The following is an 18,974-nucleotide window of genomic DNA, read 5'->3' as shown; positions in this document are numbered from 1 at the left end:
TATCGCCAGAACATTATTTCAGAGAAAGTTATATAATCATTTGCACTGGATGGGACTAAAATAGCAAGATATTCGTTAAACCAGTTCTCTTCCTTTTGAAACTACAGCGGATGCTCAGGTTGCGAACGTGATGTGTGCAGGATGCACGTTCGCAACCTGCAGCATCCGCTACCCGCAGCGGTGCGTCTGCGCGCGCACGGGTTGCGATTCGGCATGTCTGTGCATGCGCAAAGAGTGATTTAGCGCTTCTGCGCATGCATGACGCCAAAACCCGGAAGTAACCCATTCCGGTACTTCCGGGTTTCGGCAGGTCCGTAACAAAAAAACGCAACCTGAAACATCTGTAACCCAAGGTATGACTGTACTGGATATGGGCATTGTGACAGGCTGGGAGGAAGTCCCATTAAATTCAGCAGGACTTGCTTCTGAGTCGGTGAGGTTAGTTTGTGCTGTTAATAAGGCCTAAGTCCCACTGAACTCTGCAGGACTGACTTCTGAGTAATTTACTTAGGCCAGCACTATAAAATAGGGTTGTGTTTAGATGATTCACTCCCGCTTCTGTCTTTTCTGGAAACTGGGTTAAATGTGCTGTCATATTGCCCTCTAGTGGCACACTGCTATAACAAAAATGGACTCAACTTGTGTTATGGTTGTTATGGTGGTGAAGAGCAATGGTCAGTTTTATCATCAGGCAGAGTGCAGTGGCCCCGCAGAAAAAGGCAGCAAATTGCTGATTCTTGAATTTGTGGTTATTGCGTTGCGAAATATATCCATAGACATAGTATTTTCTGCCTCTAATACCAAAATAACTTGGGTGTTAATGTTAGAATTCCTGCTCCATGATTGCAGTCATGGGATTTTTGTCTATCACATGACGGTGTATGTTTTGACTCCACAGAGTGGGAAGTGACGGAGACAGGATGTTTGTGTTACTGTGTTCCGTGAAGTGGGACTATTGTCCTTTGTTCTTTTTCTCTTTGCTGTCTGATGCTAGAGAGAGAGGGAGCCATGTTGCAGTGCTCCATGTGTGTTTATATGTAAATAAAGTAGATTAGCCAAAATGCTGAGTTGCTGAGTTCTGTTACACAAGCTGCGAAGACTCTGCGGATCCCTAAGTGTGCCGGTGTCTGTTAGCATCGGTCGCTGTGATGTTCGGGCAGAAGAAAGCTTTTGAAGCTCCCGAATGATCGACCAGGAGGCAGGGAACATGCCAGTCGGGCATGTGTCTCTGCCAGGGTCCTGCTTGAGAATAGGACAAGCTCTTGACAGTTAATGCACCTTGACTTGGGGGAGGGGAAAGAGACCATTCGCCACTACTCAGACAGCAAAATGTACTTCATCAGTTCTTACAACCACTGTGTAACATTATTATTTCACCTAAATTGCAGGTGGGCAGACTGGGGTGAAGGCTGAGAGACAGCAGTATACCAAAGGCTTGCTGCGACGTTCCTGAGCTGAGCTAGGAACCAGATACTGCCAGGCTCATAGGCTCACACTCTTTCCCAATCACAAAAGTATTCCAGTAGTTGTTGCATACCAGATTTCCACTTAACACTAACATACCTTCTCCAGATGTATCAGTTTGGCTGGCAGTGTACTTAGTTTGCCTCTGAGCATATTAAGATGGTGCATGGCTAGGGTCTTACAAGTACAGTGGTACCTCAGGTTAAGTACTTAATTCGTTCCGGAGGTCCGTTCTTAACCTGAAACTGTTCTTAACCTGAAGCACCACTTTAGCTAATGGGGCCTCCCACTGCTGCCGCGCCGCTGGAGCACGATTTCTGTTCTCATCCTGAAGCAAAGTTCTTAACCCGAGATACTATTTCTGGGTTAGCGGAGTCTGTAACCTGAAGCGTATGTAACCTGAAGCGTATGTAACCCAATGTACCACTGTATTGCACACGCAACACACCCATGTGCCCTGTAAGCAAGTAAAAATAACAACTATTTGGTGGTTGTTGTTGTTTTTAAAGTGGAAGCGATGGCAATCCAGGACATGCTGGGGGGAGACCAAACTGCTCCTTTGCATGGAAAACCCACCAAATCTCAACTATCTTCATCAAGCCTTTGTGAACTGCGTTAAGATGATACTGGTATTTTATGGAGCCCTTCTAGAGCTGAAAAAAGGTTCTGCTTTTTAATAAATATGCAATCATAGTTATGTTTTAGATCTTAAAACATCCCTCTTTTTACTATTGTTGCTGGTGGCAATGTTTCACTGTTGTATAGCAGCTTTTTAAATCTTCAGGTTTTGTATCTTAAAAATAAATAACCATGCCTGAGCAGGAACCAAATCATTGATCTTTCATGACCCTAATGCAGCTGTGTGGGGCTGCCCTGAGAACAGATTCTGAATCGCCTCCCTGTCATGCATCATACCAGTCTGGCAGATTAGCACAACCTGTAACTTCTGTTTCTGATGAGAGCACTTACGAATTCTGTTTTGGGGGGGGATGTTGTTGTTTTAAAAATTGAATAACACTCTTAACACTCACGTCTGAACTTGATAATAAATTGTTTTATTGCTGCTGTCATAATTATTGTTGACACTCATTAGCCAAAGGTACAATACAGAAGTTAGTCCATCTTTTCTCCTCAAGGAAGCTGTGAGCTATTGAAGCCTGGAAAAATAGAGGGAAAAAGATGGTGAAATATGTAAAGTTTGCCAAGGAGCCTGGGTTTTTTTTTGGGGGGGGGAGTGAAAAATAGAGAAGGGGGGCAACCTTCTGTAAAGCAATGGTGTTTTATTTATTTACTTGGGAAACATATGCCACTTGATTACAATCATTTCTAAGCAGGAATGATTCAAATATGCATTCAATGGTATTTTTAGCCTAGTAAAGAGGAGACTGAGAGGAGATATGATAGCCATCTTCAAATATCTAAAGCAGGGGTCAGCAAACTTACCACGCCTTGGGCCGGTGTCTCCAGCACTGATTGCGTGGCGGGCTGGAGGGTGGGGGAGCGTGTGCCCATAAGCGTGCACACATGCTATTTCCAGCACACTTCCAGGTCGGAGGGAAACCAGAAATATCTTGTGTGCATGTGCACCAGAAATAACGCGCATGCGCACAAGCTATTTCCGGTGCTCCTCCAACCCGGAAGTGGGCAGCCACACAGCGCAGCGCCGGTAAGAGCGAACGGCGGCAACAGGGATTGCCGCGGGCCGGATAAACGAGTCCCTTGGGCCTTATCCGGCCCGCGGACCTTAGTTTGGGGACCCCTCATATAAAGGGTTGTCAAATGGAGGATGGTGCAAGCTTGTTTACTCCTGCTCCGAAGGGCAGGACCCGAACCAACGGTTTCAAGTTACAAGTAAGGAGATTCCGACTAAACACCACAAGAACTTTCTGACAGCAAGAGCAGCTTGACAGTGGAACAGACTCCCACGAGAGGTGGTGGACTCACCTGCCTTGGAGGTTTTTAAGCGGAGGTTGGATTATGATCTAGCTGAAATTCCTGCATTGTAGTGGGGTTGTGCTAGATCATGGGTAGGCAAACTAAGGCCTGGGGGCCAGATCTGGCCCAATCGCCTTCTCAATCCGGCCTGCAGATGGTCCAGGAATCAGCGTGTTTTTACATGAGTAGAATGTGTCCTTTTATTTCAAATGCATCTCTGGGTTATTTGTGGGGCATAGGAATTAGTTCATCCCCCCCCCAAAAAAATATAGTCTGGCCCCCCAGTGGCGTAGCGTGGGGGGTGCAGGGGGTGCCGGCCGCACCGGGCGCAACATCTGGGGGGGGGGGGGCGCTCGCACTCGCAGCTCTCTGCCCCTACCTGGCTCCACGGGTTAGGGGGCGCAAATTACTTGCCTTGCCCCGGGTGCTGACAACCCACGCTACGCCACTGTGGCCTCCCACAAGGTCTGAGGGACAGTGGACTGGCCCCCTACTGAAAAAGTTTGCTGACCCCTGAACTAGATGGCCCTTGGGGGACGCTCCCAACTTTACAGTCTTATGATCCATCTTGTGTGGTTTTGTCTCTACTGACTGGCAGTGGCTTGTCAGAGTTTCAGGAAGGGGTCCTTCATTCTAGCCCTACCTGGAGATACTGGGGATTTGATCCTGGGACCTTCTGCATATTCTTACCACTGAGCTATGGCCTTTGTAAGCAGCGTATGAGAAACTCAGTGCAATGGGTGGGGGGGATAGTTAAAGCTATAGAATCAAAATTCAGTTATAATGTCTGCTGAAGTTCAAGTGGGATGGGGTTGTCTGTCTGGAAGGGAGCTCCATAAAACTGATCCCACAATACTGAACTCAATGGCTCCTACTAAATACAAGATGTGCATCTGAGCTATGGGGGAATATTTACCAAGCTTTATATACTGCTTAATCCCCCAAACCCACAAAGCACCTCTCTAAGCAGCATACACAAAAGAACATAAAATATTCCAAGATAATAGCGGTGGAAACAGACACTGTAAACAAGTAAGCACAATAAAATTACCCAAATATAGATTAAAATTCACAGTTTTACAAACAAGCGCACATACTAAAATGACGTGTCTGGGGAGGTGTGCCTAAAGGAAAATGGTTTCAGCTTCAGAAACTACAACAAAGACATGGGGAATTGTAGCACGTTAACTAAAAGATTGATTTCTCACAAGTGGGGATCAAACATTTCTTTGGCATTTGTAAAAATGCCAGTTCTGTAGACTGAAGTGGCGAAGCAGGCATATATGGGGTAAGAAAACTGGTCCGAAGCTGTAGCGATGTTTATTTACTAATCATAACACCGCCATCTCTTACCCAAAAGAACCTGAATTCCCACAGGCATCTGGTTGGCCACTATGAGAACAGAATGCTAGGCTGGATCCTGTTCCCTGTTCAGGGAAGCTTTTAATGTTTAATAGACTATTGTATTTTAATATTCTGTTGGAAGCCACCCAGAGTGGCTGGGGTATAAATAATAAATTATTATTATTATTACAGTGGTACCTCTGGTTAAATACTTAATTCGTTCCGGAGGTCCGAACTTAACCTGAAACTGTTCTTAACCTGAAGCACCACTTTAGTTAATGGGGCCTCCCGCTGCTGCCGCGCCGCCAGAGCACAATTTCTGTTCTCATCCTGAAAGAAAGTTCTTAACCTGAAGCACTATTTCTAGGTTAGCGGAGTCTGTAACCTGAAGCATATGTAACCTGAAGCGTATGTAACCCAAGGTACTGCTGTATTATGATCCAGCAAGCTTTTCTTACGTAATTATATACCGTATTTTTCGCCCTATAGGACGCACCGTCCCATAAGGCGCACCTAGTTTTTTTGGGGGGGGAAATAAAGGAAAAAAATTATTTCCCCCCCAGGCGCGGGGTTGGGGAAGCCCGAGCTTCCCCCGACCCCAGCCCCCAAACAGGCAGTTCTCTGCAAGCTGTGGGAGCCCAGTGCTGGCTCCCGCTGCTAGCGGAGAGGTCCGTGAAGCCTGGACACGCTGAGCTCAGTGCGCGCAGGCTTCAGCATGCAGGCAACTCTCCGCCAGCAGCGGGAGCGCTCCCGCTGCTAGCGGAGAGGTCCGCGAAGCCTGGACGCGCTGAGCTCAGCGCGCGCAGGCTTCAGCATGCAGGCACCTCTCCGCCAGCAGCGGGAGCGCTCCCGCTGCTAGCGGAGAGGTCCGCGAAGCCTGGACGCGCTGAGCTCAGCGAGCGCAGGCTTCAGCATGCAGGCACCTCTCCGCCAGCAGCGGGAGCGCTCCCGCTGCTAGCGGAGAGGTCCGCGAAGCCTGGACGCGCTGAGCTCAGCGCGCGCAGGCTTCAGCATGCAGGCACCTCTCCGCCAGCAGCGGGAGCGCTCCCGCTGCTAGCGGAGAGGTCCGCGAAGCCTGGACGCGCTGAGCTCAGCACGTGCAGGCTTCAGCATGCAGGCACCTCTCCGCAAGCAGCGGGAGCGCTCCTGCTGTTTGCGGAGAGGTCCGCGAAGCCTGCATTCGCCCCATAGGACGCACCCAGATTTCCCCTTCATTTTTGGAGGGGAAAAAGTGCGTCCTATAGGGCGAAAAATACGGTAAATGAAACCATTTTTATAGCTCCCAAATTTCCCTTGGATCAACCTTCTGTGGCTACTTCGTATTCACTGTTAACATTTGCCACCCACTGATTCTGTAGTAGCAGACAACAGCAGATAAGGAGCAGCAATCAGTATTCGGGAGTTGCTGGCATATAGCCATCAACACCGGACCTTGCAGATGACCTGCTGCTTCTATGGCACCCATAAAACACTGTTGCCCAAACCACAACGTGGGTTGTCTATGGAGTCCCATCTCTTCGTTGCCTTTGGAAGGAAACAGGAAGAGAGGGGAAGGGAGAGGAAGCGATTCACTCACATTGGCCTGCAGAGGTCAGCAGAAATCAGCAATGCCAGATGTTCTTGCCTCCGGACGTCCTTCCAGTCATCTGAACCTTTTGGCAGAGCCAGGCTAGAAGAAAGAGACTGTGAAGTAGACATTTGCTGCCATAGGGACCCCAGAGATTGAGATGGCGGGGGGCAGGGAGCAAAGTTGCAAAGGAGTCATAGTTGGTGGGGAGGGGGGGTTGGAGGAAAATCCCAGGTGCCCAGTTGCCTAGGCAACTAAAAATTTGATGCTGGTAGCTAGGAATTGGAAACAGCTTTCTTAATGCAGTCCTTGTAATAGACCTCCATAGGAATTTCATGCCTGACAGCAATTCCCATCTATATATAATGCAGAAGGCGTGTTGGAATGAGAAAAAGTTGGGTAGACATAAGCAGGTTGGCATCAGTCTGCAGGCGCCATTTTCTAAAATGGCCACGAGACATTTTCCCGAAGCAGCTGTTTATAGTCATACAATTTCTGTCAAAAGATATTTTAAAAAACACCAGCGGTACCTACAACTCCACATAAACTAAGCATTATGTAGAAAATATTTGTTGGCAGGAACATTCTCCTTAAGTTTCCTTGCATATTTTGCTGGCATTTTAAGATTGTTTTGCTTCTGAGCTCTTCGGTTTTATATCTACCCTGGCTTTGTAAATGCTGCTATTTTACTGTTTTATTGTAATGTAGCAGCTTATTGTACACCACGTTGAGATTCTTGAATGAAAGGTGATATAAAAATATTTTAATACACTTTTGGCTTTGGCCGTTTCTTTTTTTAAAAAATGGGAAGGTATCTTATTTTTATTATATCAAAGTAAAGGCTAACAGTTTCCATCTGATCTCAAAATTACTTTATTACAATATCTAAAAGGCGAGGTAGTACTGGCGCAGTTTTAAAAAGTTATGAACAAGACTGTCAATTTTTATTTTTCTACCAGTTTCTCCCCCCCCCCCCAGTGTTCACATTCAGTTGTTCACATTTATACTTTTTAAAAAAATCCTCATGATGTTGTACATTTTAGTGCATATTTCTCATAGCAAACATATTTTTGAAAGCAGTTTTGATTAATAGATGCATTTTTTCAAGCAATTTCCCCTAATATAATGCATTTTTTCATGTTACTTTTACCAATATATGCATTTTTATGAACAGTTACCACTAATATGTTTTTGCACACATTGGTTTGTTGCATTGCAAAATTCAGAGAATTACACATTTCAGTGGGTAGCTGCTTCTGTTATTGTATTGGTTTGATAAGTGCAAATTAGAGGGTTTCTCATTCAACTTCAGTCAAAATCAAATTTCTCTGGCACCCCTAGTTACAACTGATCATTATTTTATTATGTATAGTAAATGTTTGCAAACATCACTTTTTCAACAGATTTTAGATTAATTGAACTATAATCACACCTGGCTTTTAACACCTGAGGTGTATATTTTTAGGACCAACTTATAACTTATTTCTGTAAGTTGTTTTAATGTTATAATCCACCTTGGGACCTTAGGGTGAAGGGTGGGTAAACAGTAGTAGCAATATAATATGGAGGAGGAAAAGGAGATTATGATTTACTTTGCAGCTGAAATACTTATTCTCTGCTGAAATAGGATCTTCTTTTGCAGACCAAACAAGTTGTTGAGCTCACCTCTGTTTCCCCATATTTTGCAGAATGCATTTGATGAAGTCCATTGACTCCTGAGATTCAGCTTCAATGCCTTGATTCCTTGTATCTAATTCTGTGGGTTCAGTATCTCTCCTGGATGGGTCAATTCTGTTACTGGGGGAACACACACAAAAGTCATCTCCCTGGGAATCTGGGATTCTGAGGGGTACTATAATGCTTCAGCTCTGTTAAGACCATTTCATCTACCCCCAGTTTCTCCCCCCACAAACACATTGCTTTTCTTTTATCCCAAGGTGTGCCAACAAACCTTGGACGCGGGTGGCGCTGTGGGTTAAACCACAGAGCCTAGGACTTGCCGATCAGAAGGTTGACGGTTCGAATCCCCGCAACAGGGTGAGCTCCCGTTGCTCGGTCCCTGCTCCTGTCAACCTAGCAGTTCGAAAGCACGCCAGTGCAAGTAGATAAATAGGTACCGTTCCAGCGGGAAGGTGGACGGCGTTTCTGTGCGCTGCTCTGGTTCGCCAGAAGCAGCTTAGTCATGCTGGCCACATGACTCGGAAGCTGTACGCCGGCTCCCTCGGCCAATAAAGCGAGATGAGCACCACAACCCCAGAGTCGGCCACGACTGGACCTAACGGTCGGGGTCCCTTTACCTTTACCTTTTGTGCCAACAAAGGTGGTCAGAAGTGCCCCAACTACCTAGGTATAACTTAAGAGCAAATAAAAAGCCTGATAAAGGGGGAAAAGGGTATTTAAGTCAGGCTTCCTCAACCGCATCCAAACTGATCAGCCCCATTGGATATACGGTACTTTAAGACTGGTCCATGTTTGAGAATGCTAGCCCAGGGAGCGGAACAAGGCAAGATCCTGGACCAGAAAGAAGTGTTCCCTTCTCACCTGCATTTCTCCCTTCCTACTCAGCCTTCCAAACATCAGTTTGACCCAGTGCTTTCCCTAAAATCCTGGATGAACCACCTGTGCTATAGACTTACTCAATCAAGCTCTCTCTCCGGTTCAAGAGCCACTCCACAAAGTTCTTCTTCATCATGCTGTCCAAAGTTCGACTGTAATCGCTTGCTAATGTCCCCTCTGAATACCGTCTCTGCAGAAACCTGGAATTCTTCGTGTTTTCTCTAAGAGCAAGACAGAAACACATAGGGAAAATCCTCATCTCTCGTTTCGAACAGCACTCCAGCTAAAGGATGGGGAATTCCTTCCGGCTCATGGGTCAGATTCCATTGTGGAGAACTCTCTGTGGACTATGTGTGAAAGGGGACCGTTGAAATTTGCTGCCAAGCCGCACAGCTGATTGGGAGCAAGCCGCCTTGCTTTTGGAGACCTCAGATTCTATCAGGAGCATTGATCAGAAAGTCCCGGGTGGATTTGACTCTGGTAGCGTTGCTTGCATTTGTCATCAAATGTAAATGGCACCAATTGCAAGCCACAGGTGCAAAGGAACAACCAATAATGCTCTATAAGGTTCCTGATTGCTCCTTTGCAACTGCAACTGTGGCTGGTTGGAAATTAGGACAAATTAGGAATATTGGTGGGCCTAATTTAGTCTGTGGACCGGAAGTTGATTTAGTATAAGAAAACACTTTAGCTTAGCAAGACGCTCAGTTCAGATACAGTGGTACCTCGTGTTACATACGCTTCAGGTTACAGACGCTTCAGGTTACAGACTCCGCTAACCCAGAAATAGTACATCGGGTTAAGAACTTTGTTTCAGGATGAGAACAGAAATTATGCTCTGGCGGCGCGACGGCGGCAGGAGGCCCCATTAGCTAAAGTGGTGCTTCAGGTTAAGAACAGTTTCAGGTTAAGAACAGACCTCTGGAACGAATTACAGTGATACCTCTGGTTACGTACTTAATTCGTTCCGCAGGTCTGTTCTTAACCTGAAGCACCACTTTAGCTAATGGGGCCTCATCCTGTTCTCACCCTGAAGCAAAGTTCTTAACCCGATGTACTATTTCTGGGTTAGCGGAGTCTGTAACCTGAAACATATGTAACTTGAAGCGTATGTAACCTGAAGCGTATGTAACCTGAGGTACCACTGTAAGTTCTTAACCCGAGGTACCACTGTACATGTTTCTCCTCATCCTTGGGAGAACCACGGATAGTTAAATTTCAATCCACACATTTAGCCTAAAAAGTGCCAATCAGGTCAGTTCAGAACTCACAAGGACTGACTTCCTCAGGTATCCCTGTTCATACACTTACCTGGAGTCATTTTCTTCCATCAGCACAAAGCTGACAGAGACCAAAAGGAGGAAGAGAACTTTGAAGGACTTCATGTTTGAAGCTTGAGTTCTGTAATTTAAAAACAGTACATGGTGTGTCAGATGGGACGGGGAGAGGGGAGGGAGTCCTCTGAACTGGCACTGAAAGGATTTATTTGATGGCTGTGTTTTAGTGATTTGGGGGGGGGGGTATCAAATGTTACACTGATTTCAGTGTATGTGCTCCGAGTATGACTAATTTTGAGGCCACTTGCGGATGAGCACCCCTCCTGATTTGTTTGCAGGGATATTAGACGAAGTGGCTATTTAAAGAGCAATCATTCTGATGGGTTTGTGGGGAGATTAGATGAAGTTGCTATCCCACAAGCTCCACTGCATTTCCCCATCACTTTACTTTCAGCAGAAAATCTGAACTTTCGGGGGAAATCAATTATAGTTGTGCAATCTGGATTGTGATTCAATCCCACCCAAAAATAATGACAGTCTACAAAGGGTAATACATTCTTCTTCCTGCCTACTACTTTTTAGCTTCCAGATCACCCCCTCCAGGTTACAGTTATAGTTATTTCTTTATTATTTTAATTTTTATTATTTTTATTAATTTTTATTAATTTAAAATATTTATAATCCACACTTCACCCAAAGGTCCCAGGGTGGTCGTATACATAATTCAAACCAAAAAAATTACACAGTAAGATTAAACAGTGATTAACAGAAAATACGCAGTCCAGTTACAAATAAAACTGGCATAAGTGATGGAAAATTGGTGTGTTAAAGTACATAAGGTGTAGTTCAGCTCCTATGCAGTCGAAATAAATTTTAAAGGAGACTTACCTTTTGGATCTGTCAAAGCTGTTCTTGAGGAGCAGAGAGAATATGGCATCCAACAGGAGCCTTGAGGATTCCTTATATATACCCAAGGGTGTGACAAAGCAAAGCCATTTCCGCCAAGCAAAACAGGATGCCCTGCACCTAATCAAACCAGATTAAAAGCTACTCTGGGTTCGTTGACCTTTGGAGCAGGAAAATGCCCTTTTAAAGCATGTTTGCATTCATGGCAATTAAACTTTTGCTGTGTTGCTAAAATGAAGATCCGGTGCATTTTCTATAATTAAAGCCATTAAGCATCCAAATTTCCCCAAGACCATTCCTCTGTTAATTAACAGTCCAAAGTAGGCAATGTCCATGCAAGTTGCCTTGACTGCGATCTGCCTCCCTTGCTGGCTACTTTTAGGGCTGCCACCTTTTCAGCCAACAAATGATGGACAACCCACCAGTGGCAGACCTACATTTGGGGGCCCCTGAAGCTTAAACTGTTATGGGGGCCCCTTCGCAACCAGCAACAAGGTCTGGGTAACCACTGTTAACTCCTTCAGCAGGGTTGTCCCACAACAGATCACCACATTAAAAAACACAAAAAAAACCTCCCCCCTACATTTCAGATTTTGATTAAAATTGCTGTACAGTATTGGATTATCTCACATGTCAAAGTCACTGGTGTGAATCAAATATTTCCTGTGCTTTCTAGGTTTCAAATTATGTGGGGGATGAAAATTAGGGAAATGTTATATACAGTGGTGCCCCGCAAGACAAAATTAATTCGTTCTGTGAGTTTTTTCGTTCTACGAGTTTTTTCGTCTTGCGAAGCACCAATGTGTATTGACGGTTTCCCATAGGAATGCATTGGCGGTTTAAAAAAAAAAAGGCGCAAGATGTTTTCATCTTGCGAAGCAAGCCCATAGGGAAATTCGTCTTGCGAAGCAACTCAGAAAAAGGAAAACCCTTTCGTTTAGCGAGTTTTTCGTGTTGCGAGGCATTCGTCTTGCGGGGTACCACTGTACACACATGAATAAGGTTGCATGAAATGCTAACATTTCATGATGACAGAAAAGGCTATACAGGAGGCTGGATCATTCAGAAGAACCGCCCAAGATCGCCCCATTTCCCCCCACTTTTAGGCTGTCAAGAGACTAAAGTGTACAGTGGTACCTCGGGTTAAGTACTTAATTCGTTCCAGAGGTCTGTTCTTAACCTGAAACTGTTCTTAACCTGAAGCACCACTTTAGCTAATGGGGCCTCCTGCTGCCGCCGCGCCACCGGAGCACGATTTCTGTTCTCATCCTGAAGCAAAGTTCTAAACCTGAAGCACTATTTCTGGGTGAGCGGAGTCTGTAACCTGAAACGTATGTAACCTGAAGCGTATGTAACCCGAGGTACCACTGTATTTCAATTTTTATTTTTGCAAATGCAGAACAGGAAGGTGGATCATGCTGAAATCATATCAAACATCAGTATTCCATAGTGGCAGGAAGATGCTAGAAATTGAACCTAGGCTCTTTTGTGTTCAACACACACGCTCCACAGTTGAGCTGTGGCCATTCCTCTGCATGCCCCTTTTGGCAATGGCTTCCTATCATCATTAGCATGACCACATGCCATGACAACACCTGGCTTTCATCATTTCTGACACCAATGGCCATACTGGATGGGGGTGATGGGAGCTGAAATCCAGAAACATTTGGATGGACATTCATCGGCTGCCCTACGCTAGAAGTTAAAACTCCAACTGGTGAGAGAATAGACCTGTGACCGATGCATATGCCTAAACTCTAAGGGATCACACAGCATGCAGCCTGCCATTTTACCTACTTCTGCTTCAAAGCTGCACTTTGAACTATTGGTACCCCACTGCAGAGTAAAGGGACGCGGGTGGCGCTGTGGTCTAAACCACTGAGGCTCTTGGGCTTGCCGATTGGGAGGTCGGCGGTTCGAATCCCCGTGATGGAGTGAGCTCCCGTTGCTCTGTCCCAGCTCCTGCCAACCTAGTTTGAAAGCACACCAGTGCAAGTAGATAAATAGGTACCACTCTGGCGGGAAGGTAAACGTTGTTTCCATGCCCTCTGGCTTCCATCACGGTGTCCCGTTATGCCAGAAGCAGTTTAGTCATGCCGGCCACATGTCCCAGAAAGCTGTCTGTGGACAAACACCAGCTCCCTTGGCCTGAAAGCGAGATGGGAGCCACACCTCATAGTCACCTTTGACTGGACTTAACCATCCAGGGGCCCTTTACCTTTACCTATCCCACCGTAGGACCACAATGTTTTCCTGTGGTGTTTGGAGAGTAAACAAATGCCCAGCGCATAAGGCCCAGATGACGCTGGAATGATGCCACGAAGCGAAACGGTAGCAAAGTGCAAACAGCCAATCTAGGCGCAGTAAGCAAGGCTGGTAGTCGGTTAATGGGAACTGTTTAGCCCAATGACTTTATGGCCTGCGTTCCAGGCACTGCACCTCAGGCCAAGCCAGATATCATATCGCGTTTCCGCAAAGTGCTACTGCTTGTGCATTTGTTTCTCCTTCATTAAGTGCTACTGCAAGATGGGGAGTTAATAGCATGAAATAAATATCTAGCCATATTACAGACCTGCTGCCGTGAGCAAGCGTTTGCCCTTTCATCCTATCGGCTGGGAGGTGGGGGGGGTGTGTGTATGTGGATTTGCTTTGGGAAACACAATATTACTCTAAAAACATCTTATCGTGCCCTTTTAATATAATGCCTGGGGGAAGGAAGCCACACTGGCAACTGTGAAGTGTTTGGCTATACACCCGTCTAAATGCTCCTATAACTATTATTATTATTATTCCATTCCCCCCGCCCCTTGGCTCTGTTGTGGGGGGGGGGATGTTGATGGATCATCATAGGAACATAGGAATAAGCTTTCAACCAAGGCCATGTTCACATCATACATTTAAAGCACTATGATGGCACTTTAATCAGCCAGGGCTTCCTTCAAAGAATTCTGGGAAGCGTCCTTTATTTAAAAAGTTGAGAGTTGTTAGGAGACCCCTGTTTCCCTCACAGAGCTGCAACTGGCAGAGTGGTTCAATGGTCAATCCCTCTTCCCAGGGAAATCTGATGTTCCCAGTGGCGTAGCGTGGGGGGTGCAGGGGGGGGCCGGCCGCACCGGTCGCAACATGGGGGGGCGCGCGCTCGCACTCGCAGCTCTCTGCCCCTACCTGGCTCACTCACTCTCTCTCACTGCAGTGCTGGCTGTGCGAATCCGATCCGAGCCGCTGGGTCGCCGCCCACTGTGGAGGGGAGGGTGCCAGGCGTGCGGTGCGGTGCGGAGAGAGAGCGAGGGACTATCTGGGGGAGGGACAGTGCAGCGGGGGGGGCGCAAATTACTTGCCTTGCCCCGGGTGCTGACGACCCACGCTACGCCACTGGATGTTCCTCCCAAGTTTTCTGCTTTGCCAGCATTCTGTGGCTGCGTGCTGAACATGATCAGTCTTTATTGGGCTATTTCTGGTGTTCCTGCAAACTTGGGGTTTCCAGCAAGCCTGCTGAAGCCTTCCTCCTATGCATAGGTAAAGGGACCCCTGACCATTAGGTCCAGTCATGGCCAACTCTGGGGTTGCAGTGCTCATCTCACTTTATTGGCCGAGGAAGCTGGCGTACAGCTTCCGGGTCATGTGGCCAGCTTGACCAAGCCGCTTCTGGCGAACCAGAGCAGCGCACAGAAACGCCGTTTACCTTCCCACCGGAGTGGTACCTATTTATCTACTTGCACTTTGACGTGCTTTCGAACTGCTAGGTTGGCAGGAGCAGGGACCGAGCAACGGGAGCTCACCCCGTCGTGGGGATTCAAACCGCCGACCTTATGATCGGCAAGTCCTAGGCTCTGTGGTTTAACCCACAGCGCCACCCACGTCCCTCGTTCCTCCTATGCATAGGAGGTGCTATTTTGGCCACCTGAACAGTACTGCTCCCTGGATTTCTGGAGGTGGAGACTGTGGAGGCAGATCACTAGGGGAAGGTAGGGCAAAGCCCTATCATTATTCTTTCACACCCTAAGATCCAAAGCTAGACTACAGCTGCCACCTTCATACATTTCCTCCCATTCAAAAACTCCCAGGTGGCTTTTCCATCTCTTTCTCTTGGTGTAAGCAGAACTGGGGGGATCACAGCATGGTGCTGTGGTCTAAACCACTGAGCCTCTTGGGCTTGCCAGTAGGAAGGTTGGCGGTTTGAATCAGAGAGATGGTGATGAGCTCCTGTTGATCTGTCCCAGCTCCTGCCAACCTAGCAGTTCGAAAGCACGCCAGTGCAAGTAGACAAATAGGTACCGCTGCAGCGGGAAAGTAAACAGTGTTTCCGTGCACTCTGGTTTCTGTCACAGTGTTCCATTGCACCAGAAGCGGTTTAGTCCTGCTGGCCACATGACCCGGAAAGCTGTCTGTGGACAAACGCCGGCTCCCTTGGCCTGAAGCGGGATGAGCCAGGGGTCCTTTCCCTTTTTTGCCTAATGCTGACACCTAGAAGTGGACATATCTAGGGGTTGGTTAGGCTGGCTCCCGCCAAGGATGCAGACCCAGGGAGGCGCAAAAATTGTACCTCTTCACCCTTGTCTCAGAGTGACTGATGGTGGAGGAGAGGAGGAAGGGCAGAGGAGACTCAACTTCAGTGGCAGCGGAGGAAGTCACTGGCAGAGTGCGAAGAGAGACAAAAAGCAAGTTTTTGAGTTTCTGGTCCATGGTCTCTCCCAGCTTCAGGGGCTGTGATGCAACTCCTTGCTGAGAGTGCAAGGAAGCCAACCTAGGTACACCTCTGCCTAGACATTCTAGGTATCCAACTTTTCTCCTCAGTGGCTGGGTCTGAAATATTTGATGCTTGTGTTTGAGAATAACTTTTAAGTGCCCACTCTATATTTGCAAGGGACGCGGGTGGCGCTCTGGGTTAAACCACAGAGCCTAGGACTTGCCGATCAGAAGGTCGGCGGTTTGAATCCCTGCGACGGGGTGAGCTCCCGTTGCTCGGTCCCTGCTCCTGCCAACCTAGCAGTTCAAAAGCACACCAGTGCAAGTAGATAAACAGGTACCAGCCTGGTGGGAAAGTAAATGGCGTTTCCGTGCACTGCTCTGGTTCACCAGAAGCGGCTTAGTCATGCTGGCCACATGACCCGGAAGCTGTACGCCGGCTCCCTCGGCCAATAAAGCAAGATGAGCGCCGCAACCCCAGAGTCAGTCACAACTAGACCTAATGATCAGGGGTCCCTTTACCTTTACCTATATTCGCAAGGGAGGAGGATGCGGAGAATACCAGAAAAAGTCACCTCTGCCTCCTAACCGCTCACCACCATACAAGCTCCAGCATTTACCAGCCACCACTGAGCAGAGGGAATGATGAGATATTTTACTCTCCAGCTTGACTTTTTTTTAAAGAGCTCTTAGCTCCGGTTAAGTCTCCAAAATGTCTGTACCCGACAGTTCTTTTTCCAAAGTTATTATGTGTTCTTTTCTAAAACAACTGATAAAACCAAACTTTTAAAGTAGGGGGGTCTTGATCTTTTAGATCAATTAACCAGGTCAATTAACCCGATGCAGGATAGGATTGCGGAGAGGCTAGATTAATTGTTTGAATTAATGGAAAACGTTGAAGGGGAAAATGCTCTGTGGGTGGGAGTGTTCTGAAGAGCAGTATGAAAAAAAATTGTGATAAAAGAGGATGTTTTAGAGCTAACTGCCAAATTACGAGCTTAATTAGAGCCATATGCCATTCCTAGAGAGTTCAGAAAAATGTGTGGGAGATTGCAGTCAAATACAACTAGCAAGCATAGGGTTATTTTGTGCATGAAGGGGGTAAAGGACCAGAGAGTTGTATTGCTACATAGACTTCGCTAGGTCACATCCACACTCCTCTAGAGAGGGAGGAAGTGAAGACTTTCTACTTCCTTTCTCCATCTCTCTGTGCATCATGTAACGAAGAAAGGCATGTGTAAGCTTGCTCCTGAGTTTACAGCATGTGTTTGGAAATATATTCTGTATTTGCGACCCAACAGTGTTCTGCCTGTGTTTCTCCTTGAAGCTGCATGGAACAACACATGTATCAGACCTGTTAATCTGTAAGGAAAACATTTTAAACTGTGTGGTCTGTTCCTTTCACTAGGGGTAGAAAGATGGGAGCATTGTAAATGGCATAAAAAGGTCTAACAACATATATTCAGGCATCTGAAGGCAGTCCTGTTTAGGGAAGTTTTTAACATCTGATGTTTTATCTTGTATTTAGTATTCTGTTACAAATGTTGTTGTTGTTGTTTTCCTAATGTTCTATTGCTGTTCAACATTTTTTGAGTTGAATAATCTGCTACTGACACTCTCTGTATGCAAGTCCCACATTTTGAATCCAGGCATCCAGACGTTTATTTTTGTTGCTCACCTGCACACGTGGATCCATAGGGATGCATAATTCCCCACTAAATGAAACTCTTAAACATTTAAGAAAATTTAAATGATGCAATTTTAAACAGAAATATTCAACCTAGATACAATTGGCCCCTTCATATGAGTATCAGAAGACTAACAATGTAACATGATTTTTTTTTTATGGGGATTTTGTATTTTTATGTTGTGAATCACACTGTGATCATCAGGCGAAGAGCAGTATACAAATGTAATTAATGATGATGATGATGAAATTACAGTTCTGTCAAACTAACCAATCCCAGGTCAATTGACAGCAGTGCAGAACATCCCAGGTCCCACCTCTGGCATCTTCAGGTAAGGATGGGAAAGACACCTGTCTGAAGCCTTAGAGAGATGCTGTTAGCCAGTGCAGGTGCTACTGAGCTTAGATTGTCCAGTGGTCTAATTCCGTATAACGCAGCTTCTTATGGTCCAAGGAGTGAGGAACCTGTGGCTCTCCACATGTTAGGAACTTAGGAACCTGCCTTATACTGAGCCAGACCCCTGGCCCATATGCCTTGATAATGTCTACACTGACTGGCGGTGGCTTTCTAGGCTTTAGACAGAGTTTTCTCCCAGTCCTGCCTGGAGTTGCCAGGGATTGAACCCAGGACCTTTTGCATGCAAAGCAGATGTTCTGCCACTGAGCCATGACCCTTCTGCCAATGTTCAACTCTGATTGCTTAAGTGCAGCTCCTGTTATCCTGGGATACTGGCTGCAGCCGATGGGAGTTCGAGTCGAGCATCAGGGTTCCCCATCCCTGATGTAGACAGAGACAATTCAGTTGACGTATAACCTGGATTTCCAAAAAAGAAATGTTTGAGAAATAACTCAAGGAAATTAAACAATGTTGGGAGAAAAGGATTGGCAACTGATTAGCGTAGTGAAAGCAGACAGTAAGGAATGGTCATTTCTTTATTTTACAACAGAGGGAAGGAAGCAGCGGGGTGTTCCAGAGATCAGTATTTCTGAATGGTGCTAGACAACATATTCATATATCTAGACAGTGATAGAAACTCGCGATATATAAGCTTGTTGCTAAATGGCTCCTTAAACCAAGGTTACAATCACAAAAATGGAATATTTAGTTGCTGTGATTGATTCTCAGTTAAACATCTGGCTAGTTCGGATGACAACCTTGAGCTAGGTTAAGAACTTTGAGAACTTAAAGAAGAAAAGTCACTTGATCCAGGGACAGTCTACATATATATTGGCCTATTCTGACCTCGGCTGATCGCCAAAGAATTTATGCTTTTGAATTATGGTGCTGGAGGAGACTCTTGAGAGTCCCATGGACTGCAAGAAGATCAAATCTCTCCATTCTGAAGGAAATCAGCCCTGAGTGCTCACTGGAAGGACAGATCGTGAAGCTGAGGCTCCAATACTTTGGCCACCTCATGAGAAGAGAAGACTCCCTGGAAAAGACCCTGATGTTGGGAAAGAGTGAGGGCACAAGGAGAAGGGGACGACAGAGGATGAGATAGTTGGACAGTGTTCTCGAAGCCAGCAGCATGAGTTTAACCAAACTGCGGGA

General features: G+C 46.3%; 1 protein-coding gene and 1 long non-coding RNA gene across 3 annotated transcripts in view; one reads left to right on the top strand and one right to left on the bottom strand.

The window, feature by feature from the left end:
• LOC310661893 overlaps positions 1-18,974 on the top strand; it is a 157,289-nt gene that overhangs the window by 50,066 nt on the left and 88,249 nt on the right. The gene's annotated exons all lie outside the window — the stretch shown is intronic.
• GIP (gastric inhibitory polypeptide) overlaps positions 2,499-18,974 on the bottom strand; it is a gene marked incomplete at its 3' end in the record, with an annotated part of 29,923 nt that continues 13,447 nt past the window's right edge. The window contains exons 1-6 of one of the 2 annotated variants that reach the window (XM_083408458.1): positions 11,032-11,140; positions 10,178-10,267; positions 8,947-9,087; positions 7,976-8,107; positions 6,320-6,412; positions 2,499-2,621 (exon numbers count right to left, since the gene is read on the bottom strand). In XM_083408458.1, coding sequence (XP_083264584.1) covers positions 2,612-2,621; positions 6,320-6,412; positions 7,976-8,107; positions 8,947-9,087; positions 10,178-10,251 — 450 coding nt within the window. In that variant the 5' untranslated portion in view covers positions 10,252-10,267; positions 11,032-11,140. Of the gene's footprint in view, positions 2,622-6,315; positions 6,413-7,975; positions 8,108-8,946; positions 9,088-10,177; positions 10,268-11,031; positions 11,170-18,974 lie in introns of those variants that run through there. The other variant, XM_083408459.1, reaches the window with a different exon arrangement.

Source organism: Podarcis tiliguerta, assembly GCF_965153285.1.
Source record: "Podarcis tiliguerta genome assembly, chromosome: 13".
Taxonomy (NCBI): domain Eukaryota; kingdom Metazoa; phylum Chordata; class Lepidosauria; order Squamata; family Lacertidae; genus Podarcis; species Podarcis tiliguerta.
Note: the sequence above shows the minus strand (reverse complement) of the source record. Positions and strands in the feature narration are given on the sequence as shown.